This window comes from Podarcis cretensis (assembly GCF_951804945.1).
Source record: "Podarcis cretensis genome assembly, chromosome: 1".
Taxonomy (NCBI): domain Eukaryota; kingdom Metazoa; phylum Chordata; class Lepidosauria; order Squamata; family Lacertidae; genus Podarcis; species Podarcis cretensis.
In genome coordinates this window covers 58,015,299-58,028,293 of record NC_137170.1, presented here as the reverse complement: position 1 = coordinate 58,028,293, position 12,995 = coordinate 58,015,299, and the positions used below count along the sequence as shown (strand labels likewise).

The following is a 12,995-nucleotide window of genomic DNA, read 5'->3' as shown; positions in this document are numbered from 1 at the left end:
GGCATCGCTAAGTGCCATGAGGTTCTTGAAACCTTCTTCTGAAGCGCACTCACAGTCGCAATTCCCACATGTGGGGGAGGAAATTGCATTTCCCCGACACAAATGCTTAGGTTTGTGCCTTAGGAGAATGCATCATGTCTGTATGGAAGTGCTACCTTGAGAGAAGACATCTGGAGCCTCTGAAAGAGATAGTACACAAAGCTCATTTATTGTGCAAGGAAGGAAAAAAAGAAAGAAAACTCACTTTGTAAAAGACTTTGCCTGTAGGATTCTTTGTTCATAGTTAATTGTGTTGACTAACAGTTAATTAGTGACTTCATGTATTTATTTTGAAATTTGCCTTGGATTTCCCAGATTTTAAAATGTAGCTCTTGAAACTTGCTGGCATGCCGGCTGCATCATCAGACGCTGATCCAATAAAAACATTATCTGCCCACAGTCTGTTGTGGGAGATATGTGGCTACAACAGTGCTTTGTAGGAATAGGAAGCCAATTCGTTCATTTCTTGGCTTTACTACCATGGCCGTCATGGCTTCAGTAGAGATTGTGGTGATTGGTGGCAGCAGGCAGCAGCTTTGTAATGTTGATAGATTTCCAGCATGCCTTGAACTTAGGCCAGCAGTCCAGTTCTTCTTCATTGCTGTCCTGGGGCTAGGAAGAATGGCCGGAATCATGTAGAATGAAATGTTCTGTAGCCCAATATCAGCTTGGGCATTTCATTTACCATTTTCATATAGGGGGATGGGGAACGGGAGAATGAAGGTCCTAAATATTCCTTGCCACATATATGCCAAGCATTATTCATGTTGGATTGCTTACGAAACTACATTTATATAGGACTTGCTATCCTCTCTTGTTATGCTACAGAGTAAGTAAGCACAGCACGCACTCTCTCTCTCTCCCCCCCCCCATTGGACAGATGATACTTAACAGCACTTTGAATGCTGATTCAGCCATCTGTCTTGCACCCCATTTTTCTGGCAGCTGGTCCACTTTTTAAAAACATATTAAAATGTATTCATTTAAACTTTTAATTTTTCATTTTACAAAATAAAATTTTAATATTTGCAAAATCATTCCATGGATGGGACAGATTAAAGTCTTAATGTCACAGGAGTCAGTCAATCTGTGCTGTGCATATCCAGAACCAAGTTTTCCTGCATGGAAAACAATTTGTATATAAACAAATACACATCTGGCTTGACAACTAAGTTAATATATGTATGTAGCTAGGTATCCTTTCTCCAGTACATATAAGGTTAGTGTGCTTGGTATACAGTGGTACCTTGGTTCTCAAACTTAATCCATTCCAGAAGTACATTTGACTTCCAAAATGTTCAGAAACCAAGGCATGGCTTCTGATTGGTTCAGGCACCCTGGAAACAATAGCCGACAGCCACATCAGACATTTGGCTTCTGAAAAACATTTGAAAACCGGAACACTTACTTCCGAGTTTTCAGTGTTTGGGAACCAAGGCGTTTGAGTACCAAGGCGTTTGAGAACCGAGGTACCACTGTAGCAACAATCAGATACTTCATGTTCTCTTTTTATCTTTAGTAATTTGCCGTCTCATTTATACCTTGCAGCAGACCACCGTGGTTTGATCTTCCTCCACCTCCTTATTCCTCAGAATCAGAATCCCAGAGTCACATAGAACTCCCTCCATATCGCTCTCGGACTGGGAGTGTGGCGAGCACAGATGCTACAGGGGCAAGAAGTCCAGGGACTGTGGACAGTAGTCGAACGAGAAGCACCGCTGCCAGTGTGGACTCTCGCGGCGCACCATGTGAAATTACAGCTGAGCAGAGTGACTCTCTGATCAATTCAGATTCTGTCAGAGTGCTGTAAACAGTAAGGTTCTTATGGATCGACTGCTTGGGCTTGGACTGGACCTAAGAAGTCCAGGGTCACTTGGACTTCTTCTACACAACGACTGCAGTGTATTAGGAGATTCTCTAGCGCATTCCACACTGAAAGAAACTGGGGCTTTGCAAACACTGTTAACAGCTTTGCCTCATGGGAATGTGAATGACACCAGTGGCCTCGGCCACATTAGTCTCCAATGTTTTGTTTTGAGCTTGTGGGAACAGTTCTGGAATTTCAGTTCAGATTTAACTTTGACTTTCTGCAACACATCATGCTTTTAAGGTATTTCAAGGGTATTGACTATGTGCATGTGTTGGAATATAATATAATATATGCACATGTGCCTAGATCTATACCTACATTTCAAAACATCTCTATGTGTTTTTTCTTTATTTTTTTAAAAATGTGCATTTATGTCTTGTAAGTATGTATGTAATATACAAAACTTGCATTATGCAAGTATTGATCTGTGTTGCTGGGGGCTACTGGAATCACCACAAGGGGGCGGGGAGGGGAATCCAAGCCTGAAGAGGAAACAGAACTTCTATAAGAGCCCAACATACCTACGCTACATCCAGTTTGACTTGCTTACTTTGTGCTGGAATACGGAACCCAATTTTGAGGTCAGCTTTATGTCCATGTTTTGATGGTTAGGTGTCAAAATAGCCAGTCTGCAGACTCATCTAGTAGTCGCAGAGTACTTTATGTCAGCCTTTTCCCCAGTGCTTAAGACTCTTAAGAAATTTCTCTTTCAGGGTTTTGTAGCGATAATAACTGTGTCTTGGGATTTCAGCTTCCTATCCAGAGTGGGAATGGCTTGACTAGGCGTAAGCAAACTCGGCCCTCCAGATGTTTTGGGACTACAACTTCCATTATCCCCAGCTAACAGGACCAGTGGTCAGGGATGATGGAAGTTGTAGTCCCAAAATATCTGGAGTGCCGAGTTTGCCTGTGCCTGGGCTTGACCATTTGGAGGTTCCTTTTGAGTCCCCTGTTCTGATAGATATATGAATGTCTGTCCTCCTCTCAAGATTTTAGGGTGTTTCAGGCTACATGTGTGCCAAAATTAATCTTTCTGGTTGCAGTTAGAGGCATGCTTTATTTCCCATTTTTAAGAGAGTGAAGTGACATTTTCCTCTCTCTTTTACCCCCTTTCCCTTTTTTATCATTTGAAGTGCCTTGGAATACGCAGGTACCAAATTTCAGAGCTGTAGCTCATCAGGAAATAACTTTGATACTCTATGAATTACAACTGTTTTGATACAGGGAAAAAAGAAATCACATTCACTCTTTGGTGTTTGCTGGATGAAATTATGATTCACACTCTATACAGCAAGCTTCATTTGCTACATTCGCACCAGCATTTTCAGGCATAAACACAAAGTGGAGGGCATGTTAGCTCTTTTCTTTGCCTGCTTGCAAACATTCAACTGTCCTGTACAGCACATACTGCTGCAAACACCGGCGTACACATAACACTCACATTGCTGCATGGTGTGACTCAGTCTTTAAAATGATCAGTACTTGGGCATCATTCAGCCCCTGAAATCAAGATACTGTGTTTATAGGCTTTAATTGGCTGCAGTGTCTCATTTTTTACCCAATGCATTTCTTTAGGCTGTACATTTGTGTTGAAATATTTAGTTTTGGACTTCTAAAATAAATACTTTTTAAAATTGTATCTTTGCATCCCTCTCTCCCCCCACAGCTCAAAATAAGAAAGGATATTCCCCTCCTTGGGAAACAAAAAAAAGGAAAAGAAAGAATAAGCCGGGATAGCTCAGTTGGTTAGAGTGTGGTGCTGATAACGCCAAGGTTGCAGGTTTGATCCCTGTATGCGACAGCTGTATATTCCTGCCTTGCAGGGGGTTGGACTAGATCCCTCCAGATGTTTTTGGCCTACAACTCCCATGATCCCAAGCTAGCAGGACCAGTGGCCAGGGATGATGGGAATTGTATTCCTCAAAACATCTGAAGGGCCGAGGTTGAGGAAGCCTGGACTAGATGATCCTCAGGGTCTCTTTCAACTCTACCATATTATGATTCTAGGTATAAATAGGGCAGTATAGGAGTATAGTGTGCTTTTCCAGCTCACTGCAAGGAACAGCTTGGTAACAGGACAAATACACTAGCATGTCTCGGAACCATGCACATTTGGTAGATGTTAAAATTTCCTTCAAAGGCAGCCTTATTTTCATATTCATATATCTTAAAATTATGCCCTCTATTGTGGTAACACTAAACCCCTGAAGGGGCTATAACTTTTGAAGAGTGTTGAGAATTTGAATGTTTCATAACTGAATTTAACACAAAATGAGGTTTTAAACCTAATGCATAAATAGTACATTTCCCCCTTACAGTGCATTAGCTAAGATTCTTCCTAAAGTGTTGCAGTTATTTACATAAGCCAGGATCCAAAGAGCTACTTTAGCACCTAAGGGCTTGGGCATTCCTTGTATAGTTTTCTTTTATTTTCTTACTGTCTGCTATTCATTCTCACATATTTGTCCCTTCAGCTTGACATGGCATAGGAGCAGCTCTTTAAAAAACACAAGCCTGAAGCCTCCATGACCACGAGGAACTTCAGATCCCAGTCAATAGTATTTGCCTAATACAGGGAAAGGGAACCTTTGACCCAGCAGATTTTTTTATTTTTTTTGCTGACTGGGTCTGATGGCACTTGGACTCCAACAACATTTGAAAGGGTGCAGGTTCCACATCCCTAGTCTAATACATGGTCATTTCTATCAGTGGAACAGTGTATATTCCAGGAATAAAATTTCACATTCTGGTGGTTATATTCCAAATAGGGATGCAATCCAGCAAAACATGGGTGAGCAGACTTAAGGTGTGCAGGATCTACTTTTCATTTTACTAAAACTCCCAAGATCCACGCATTGGAGTCAGGCACAAAAGACTTACACTCAGTGCAATTTTTCTAGAAAAAGAGGTGCCAGCACTCACCCCTTCTTCTCTTACAATGGCAATGGCATTCACCTGAGAGGTGTCGGAACTGAGTTGCAGCAAGTTCCAGCTGAAAAAAGCCCTGCTTACACATTGAATTAAAGAACATGGTGCTCCTGAGCACCTGCTGAGCCCAGGGACTTATTTTGAGTCCCAGAACTGAGCTGATGAGTTCACAGACCTTCCCCCCTTCACACAAAAATCCATTCCTGGTTATACCCCCATATCCCTCATTTCAGCAGTCTTAATTTAATGGTGTGGAAGAGTTTTCTTGGCAATCAATCAATAGATACTGATCTACCTTCTGCCCACCTCTGATGTATATAATTGAAATGTATTTTGGTTCCCAGGAATGAAAATGGAGTATTTATTCATGTTATTTTATTTAACAGTGCTTATATACCTCTTGATTGTAAGTCGATCCTCTAAGTGGTTTACAAGAAATAATCTCCAAACGAATAGTTCAAAACTTCACCAAAACTTTACCCTACAAGAAGCTTAATATTGGGCAGCAAAAATTAAAATGGCAATCAAGTTGCAGCTTCTGATTTTTAGCTGCGTATTGCTTTTATTGCCTGTTACTAAAATATTGAGTTTGTCTCAAATCTGCGGAATTGCCCTCATTATTTTAAAGATGAAACTGCTGCATGAGCAAGTCAGGCTTTGTCACTGAACGGACACCCACTGTTTTGCCGTGGCTTTAGCTTAATTAAATGAGATGACAAACATATCTGAGCTGTACAGCTTCAAAATACAGGGGGAGCACACAAAACTCAATGCTCCCCCCCCCAAAGAACATATTGTACATAGAAAAAATATATAATGGAAGCTACAGCCCTTCTCTCTTACGTTTAGGTTCCTTATGTGCACCCTCTGTATGTGTCCATTTGTATGGACTTTTTTAAAATCTGAAAGGGACTTAAGTTTCATACAGCGGAAATAGGAAGCAGATTATTGATCAGTTCTGGGAAACTTGATGTGCAGACAGCCTTGTGCTATTTTCACTGTCAGATCATAGAGATTCGTGTTTATAAAAATGTTTCATTGCTAGCCATTGGCTGTATTAGTTTTACATTAACTTTAAATTGTGATTTTCACAGGCTTTATAGAATTGTCTGTACATCACTTTGGGAGCAGTTGCTAAAAAGTGCCCTAGAAATCTTGCAAATAAAACAGATCTGGTACAGACATACCCTGAGGCAGCTGAGCCTCCACTATCAGCCTCTGCATCTTACTCCTTGCCTCTTGAGAAGGTGCTTTCTCCATTATGCTCTCCCTGGTTACAAATTAAACTCTTTATATGATCATAGAGAGATATTGGCCGTGATTCGGCAGGTCTTGTAAGTTATATTCTTAGCAGAAACTCTGCATTTAGAGGGTTTCTTCGGTGTTCTGTTTCTTCTTTGTTGTAGTGGTCCTGAGAAACATTAAACTGCTTTTGAATACGTCTCCAGTTTTTCCCTCATTTTTTAAAGATCTGAAGTTTGTGGGCAGAAGAGGGTATTATGATATATATATCTAAAACCCATAGCATATCTTCAGATACTGCTGCAGGCTGTGGCCAGCATATCATACATTTTAAAGGTTCTCCCAACTTTGGCTTAGACTTAGACTTTGGTAGTCTCAGAAGTAGGAAGCGGGTGGCGCTGTGGATTAAACCACAGAGCCTAGGACTTGCTGATCAGAAGGTCAGTGGTTCGAATCCCCGCAACGGGGTGAGTTCCAATTGCTCGGTTCCTGCTCCTGCCAAACTAGCAGTTCGAAAGCACACAGTGCAAGTAGATAAATAGGTACCACTCTGGCGGGAAGGTAAACGGCGTTTCCGTGTGCTGCTCTGGTTCGCCAGAAGAGGCTTAGTCATGCTGGCCACATGACCTGGTAGCTGTACACCGGCTCCCTTGGCCAATAAAGCGAGATGAGTGCCACAACTCCAGAGTCGTCTGTGACTGGACCTAATGGTCAGGGGCCCTTTACCTTTTCCTAGCCTCAGAAGTGCCCAGCTCAGTAATGGAAATTCATTTCATTCTTTTGACTTTGAAGAATGTAGTCTAACAAAACAAAATCCAGGTCCCTTACGCCTTGCTTGAGAAGGTGCCGTAGCAGCAGTGTGATTGAGAAGGTGGGATGTTTATCCAGTTAAAAAGAGCATTGCATCTTTTCAACTGGAATTACAGCATTAAACCTGTATGAAGTCTCTAAATTCAATTTGTACCCTGAACTTTTAAAAACTGAATTGTATCTAAGTATATAATGCCGTTGCATTCAGGGTGCAGCTGGGCATAAAAGAGATGGCTGTGGACAGAGGTAACTTCCTTCCTTAGCCGAAACCACCACACAGCACCCTTCAGAAACTATAGTTCCCAGGATTCGGGGGGGTGCTTAAAAATGTGTGGTGTGTGCACAGTCTTGAGCAGGGGTCAGCAACCTTTTTCAGCTGTGGGCCGGTCCACCATCCCTCAGAGCATGTGGTGGGCCGGACTATATTTTTTTGGGGGAAATGAACAAATTCCTATGCCCCATAAATAACCCAGAGATGCATTTTAAATAAAAGCACATATTCTACTCATGTAAAAACACCAGGCAGGCCCCACAAATAACCCAGAGATGCATTTTAAATAAAAGGACACATTCTACTCATGTAAAAACACCCTATTCCCGGACCATCCGCGGGCGAGATTGAGAAGGCGATTGGGCCGCATCAGGCCCATGGGCCTTAGGTTGCCTACCCCTGGTCTTGAGTCTCTTCTATTGCCTTTCCACAAGAGTCCTGGTATTTAAAGGAAGCAGCACACTAGGAAACATCCACTCTCAAATGTAACATTCAACGTGTACTGCAAGCTGCCAGCTACACAGTTTTGGTTCAGGCCTCCTTTTCAAGGAATGCAAATTCAGGGTGCATTCAGTCCTCCCTACAAAACTCATATTGCAGCCCAGAGTTTCACTAGCTACGTTTGATTGGTGTCTTGGCAGCTTAAGTGAAAATGCTGAGAATTTTATCCCCTGAACCCTTTTATTTTCCATTCTCTCCATCCCATGGAGACCGCCCCCCCTCCCATTTAAATCGGCTTGGTTTTCTTTTTCACTTTGCTCTCCCAGTTTTATATAAGAAACAAAGTAGGAAGTTGGAGATTTAAAACCCATGCCTGGCTAATGTTACCTGCCAAAAACTGGAAATGTTTCAAATTATAGTCTGGTTTGTTGTCACTTTTGTCAGCTCATTATATAGCTTGGACCATTTTTGCAATATTGGAAGGTCAGCAGCAGCAGCTTGGCTGAGTTCTGATGTATACTTTGTACATTTAACATGTTCTTTTGGGGTTGTTATTGTTCAGCATCATTAAATCTCTTAAAAATGTTGATCTTTCTTAAAGCTGTTTGTGAGTGGGGAAATGAAATTAATCTAAGTTAGCTGCAAAATGCAGAGAAGTCACCTTCATTTTGCTTTCCAGTTTTCTGAGTCTCACGTTATTGTCACAAAGGCAGCCTGAAGCCGCGTGTTCTTTTGCCTTTATTAGCTCTCAGCCTTGCCCCCTGATGGCCCCTGTCAGATGCAGGACTTCATTATGTGCAACGAAACTCCTTTAATTGTCTCTTTCATCATACGCTGTACATAAGGGCAAGAAATGTTTTTAATCAAAACTTCTGCAGTGAAATAATTTGGGGAGGAAACATCTTGATGGAAAGGAAAGTTCAGAAATAATAAGGCTTTTGTTGTTTGCTTGATTGCACAGTAATGGCTCCGAGTTCCAGTTTTGCTGACTTGTCTGCAAATGCTCCTCTCTTTTTTTTCTTTCTCCTGGTGAGTTATAACTTAGCAGAAGCTAAAATTCGCTGGCGTGTTTGGAGCTTTTAAACCTGGTCTGAAATTGAGGCATCTAATCATAAGCTTGCATTTTTATTAAAGCTTATATGTTTAATCAGGAATTGTATTTTAAAAATGAGTTCAAATTCATAAATGTTTCATGCCAGGCAGAAGACCAGCTGCCTAAAGAACCTTGGCAGAATGTTTTTCTCCTAGACAAAGGGGCCCCCTGATTTATAGTAGAAAACAATTCTCAAAGTCGTAAAAAGGGAATTACAGGCTGACAGCCAAGGTTACACTGACCCTACAAATTAAGGGTGGATAAATAGTAAAATGAGCCATATCTTCTTCCTAAGGTTAAAAAGGTCAAGAGCAGTGAAAAAGCAACTGGTCTGGCTGGCAGAAACAGAGCATTTTTGGGAAGTCTTTTCTAAAGCTGTTTCTTTCTTAAACTAAGATCCTTTTAAGATTTCTTTTCCTTTTAAAAGGTTATTTATGTATTAAATATATTAGCTTAAATATAATTATGCAAAGGATTTAAGAAATGCTAGATTCTTATTTCATATAGTTGTAAGAGTTGTAACTATCCTGAAATTAAGTCAGCCACCAGCCCCCCCCCTTGTCAGACAGGAGACGCCATCGAGCACTCCTGATATATGGTTGTCAGGCCTTTTGTTTAGAAACCTTCAAATGAAGGAGATCTCTCAATGTTGATGTGAACTCAAAATCCTTGACGTATGTTTAAGATAAAAATTCAAGATTAATCATCTGTTTTGGAAGGCAATAGGGCAAGGAGGGCAAGAGGTGAGCTGGTAATTAAGATTCCTTGTTGAGACACATGTAAGATATATTACTACTTATTTGTCATTTATAGATAGAAGAATATATAGCTTTTTGATTTCCATAAAAGGGCAAGAAGGAAATGGGTGTATCTTTTGTGATTGGTTCTAGCAGACAGCCAATAGGAATTTCAACCAGGCTGATTGGACAGAGGCAGCCACAGGAGGAGCAAGGGGGCTGGATTAAGGAAATATAAGTGCTGGCCAGAATGGCAAGAGGCCAGGCCAGAGCTTGGTAACCATATACCACTGTGCCTCATATTTATTTGTCTGACAAATAAATTATTATTTTAATTTCTCTATTGCTGCGTTGAATATTTCATTCCAGCTAAGCGTTAACCACAAGCAGGGTGCTACAAAATACCATTTTCCAGTGTTGCTTTACATTTGCAGGTAGCAGAAGGGAAAGGGGACATTTCAGCAATTTTGAGGGGTGGGGACTGCCACCAAGCTTCTGAAACGATGCAACATCGTGATGTAAAAAACATCCAGCTTAATGGGGCGTGGTGGATGGCACCACACTGCGAGATGGAGTTTTAGCACCACAAGAACACATGCAAAAAACAACACCCTTCCCATCACTCCTAAGCTAAGCCTTGAAAATCTCAAGCAGTCTTCCTGGTCCCCTAGAAGCTTACCAAAATGGTGCTTGACCCCTCTAGCCCCACAACCTGTTCTCACAGCAACCAACCAGGTGCCTTTGAGAAACTAGCAAGCAGGATTTGAGCACGCCTCCTGCAGTTTTCAGCCACTGGTATTCAGAAGCATTTCTGTCTCCAACCTGTGGAGGTAGAGCATAGCCACCGTAGGTAGTAGCTGCAAAAGTCAGGTAGCATTTTTATTTTATTTTTTTGTCTCGGGTGATCTATTCACATAAGAACATGGGAAATCGCCTTAGACCATCGGTCCATTTAGCTCTGAATTGTCTACACTGGCTGACTACAATACTTCCCTGATTTGTGCAAATTTCCTCCAATTTTGACAACTCATGGAGAAGTGGGAAAATAAGTACAGTGGTACCTCGGGTTACGAACGCTTCAGGTTACAGACACCTGTACCTTGGGTACAGAAATAGTACCTCGGGTTAAGAACTTTGCTTCAGGATGAGAACAGAAATCGCGTGGTGGCAGCATGGCGGCAGGAGGAGGCCTCATTAGCTTAAGTGGTACCTCAGGTTAAGAATGGTTTCAGGTTAAGAACGGACCTCCAGAACGAATTAAGTTCTTAACCCGAGGTACCACTGTATGCAGAAATGTTTTCAAACATGAGCTACAGAGTTCAGCATCATTTCTCTCCCTCATCCCAGGTTAGGATGCCTCGGATTTCTGGACCTAGGTAACATGTTCCCTTCTTCTTTCCTCGGCAACCTGCCTAATGGCAGAGCTGGTCCTGGTTGGCCAGAAACCAGTTCCTGAAGCTAGCTATGTGATGTGAAATGGCAGGGGGTGGAGAGATGATCCCCCTGTGATCTCTGGTAATATACCTGGCTGGCTTTTTTGCAATATAGCTTGGAGTATTGCAGACATCTCTCTTTTCATGGAGAAACTATTTGATGCTATACCATCAACTAGGGTTCCTAATACTGCTGAATATATAACTGTTTGACCTGTGCTGATAACATAATAAAATGGGAGAGTGCCAGACGTTTGGGTGAGTCTCACTTGATGATTCAGTTTTGACATTTGCAAATTATATAGTTCACTTTTGCTTTTTAAGTTGCGATGGTTACATTCCATGTGATAAGCTCAGCATTGTATACCGATGAGCTATTCAAATTACGTCTAGAAAGCTGCTCCCAATCAATATAATATTTCAGGCTAGATTACCTGTCATTCAAAAGTGCCGAAAGTCCCACGAGCTTTGATGTGCTGGATTCTCTGGAAAGATGGTTTATTGATTGCCAGTAAATCAAGGGAATGCTTTCGCAGGGAAAATTTAAAGCCCTTTATTAAATATCGCTTTTAAAATCAAAGGCGAGGATTATTTTATTTTTAAATTGCATACGCTTATTCATCAACAATACCAGAGGAAGTAATAATCCATTTAACAACAGAACACAGACCAAGGTACAGTTATATACTGGTAGCTTTACCAAAGTGCCCCAAAGAGACTTGAATGGTCCACTTTTAAGAAAGGGGGGGGGGGAGCACTGTGGCATTTGTGTCACTTGAGTGATGTTAGAATGCATGAAGACAGATTGCATACTGTCAGGGGCTCAGGAGCAGAGGCACAGGGAAGAGAGGAGATGGAGAGCGAAGGGGAAGAATCCGAGGGGAGCGTAGGAGAAGAGGACAGTGGACCGAGGGATTCCATGAGCCTCTCCAGCGAATCGGAAGATTCACAGAAGGGGGCGCCAGTGGCCAGGGGTAGGGGGTTCCCAAGGGGAACGCCCCAGGAGCAAGGGGGCAGCAGGGACTCCCAGAGCAGTAGTTGGAAATCAGGACCAGCTTCCCCACCAGAGCAGAGTGGGGGGGAAAGAGTCCCAAGGATCGGGGCCAGTGCATTCCCCACCAGGGAGAGAAGATAAGGCAGGGCTGACCACACCTCCATCGGAGAGTCAGACAACGGAGGGGAGGTTAGATTCGGCCAGTATCCCGGAAGAGGGAAGCAGTGACAGAAGTAGTGTAACGGTCAGGAGGAAGGTCACTGGGTTGGCGCGAGAGGCAAGTTCAAATGTACAGGAGCGCGGGACAGCAGAGAATGAGGATTGGGAACCGGGTCCTAAAGCCCGCCGGAGGCAGGGGGAGGAGTTAAGCGACTCAGCGTCAGAAGAGTCCAGAAAGGGGGATGCCCCAGCGGGCAGGAGGACCCAGAGGAGGAGAAAGCAGCGAAAAAGGTGGAGCAGGGCTAGGATCTTAAACTGGTGTCAGAGGGGAGGAGATTCAGACGGGACTTCGCCGGTCTAGGGTTTAAGACGTAGAGCTGCGCGCTCCGGCTTTGAAATGGAAACTGAACCTCAATAAAGACTTTTGTACATAACGACAGCCTCGCGTTGGTCCTCTGTGAGCTGGGACCTAGGGGCAGCTCTGACACATACTTTCCCCTTTAACCTTTTTATTCATTCAAACAGAGCTGGGAGAGACTTCCTTCCAGAAACCCTGGAGAACGACTGCCACTCAAAGTGGACAACACTGAGGTGGATGGACCAATGGTCTGGCAGTATAAGGCAGCTTCCTATTTTTCTAAACTAAATTCTAAATCACGTAGATTTTTTTGTATACTTTTTAAAATTCTGCTTTCTCCTTTCGTTAAGGCTAGATCTTTGTTTTGGTTTTGTTTAATGTTTAAGGTGTCGTCTTTTTAGCCCCATGTGAAGAGCCTCACAATGCTCTTTGTGTTTCAGTGGTATCATCCAAATTTGGTGGCAAGTGTTCAGATAGTATTTCATTGTCTGAGAGTTTATGCAATCAGTAATATTTTTACTTGGTTGTGACACTTATATCAAGCAGGGAGGTTGCATATTACATATTCCCCCTGGAATCAAGATTAAGGGCCACCTTCCGAACGATAATCTTGGTCATTT

The 12,995-nt window shown here is 42.5% G+C and overlaps 1 protein-coding gene across 3 annotated transcripts in view; it reads left to right on the top strand.

Annotated features, from left to right (window-relative positions):
* LDLRAD3 (low density lipoprotein receptor class A domain containing 3) overlaps positions 1 to 3,548 on the top strand; it is a 121,058-nt gene extending 117,510 nt beyond the window's left edge. For 2 of the 3 annotated variants that reach the window (XM_079952391.1, XM_079952392.1), the window contains one exon: positions 1,588 to 3,548. In XM_079952391.1, the coding sequence (XP_079808517.1) occupies positions 1,588 to 1,849 (262 nt within the window). In that variant the 3' untranslated portion in view covers positions 1,850 to 3,548. The remainder of the gene's footprint in view (positions 1 to 1,587) is intronic. The other variant, XR_013832882.1, reaches the window with a different exon arrangement.
* The last annotated feature ends 9,447 nt before the right edge of the window (positions 3,549 to 12,995 follow it).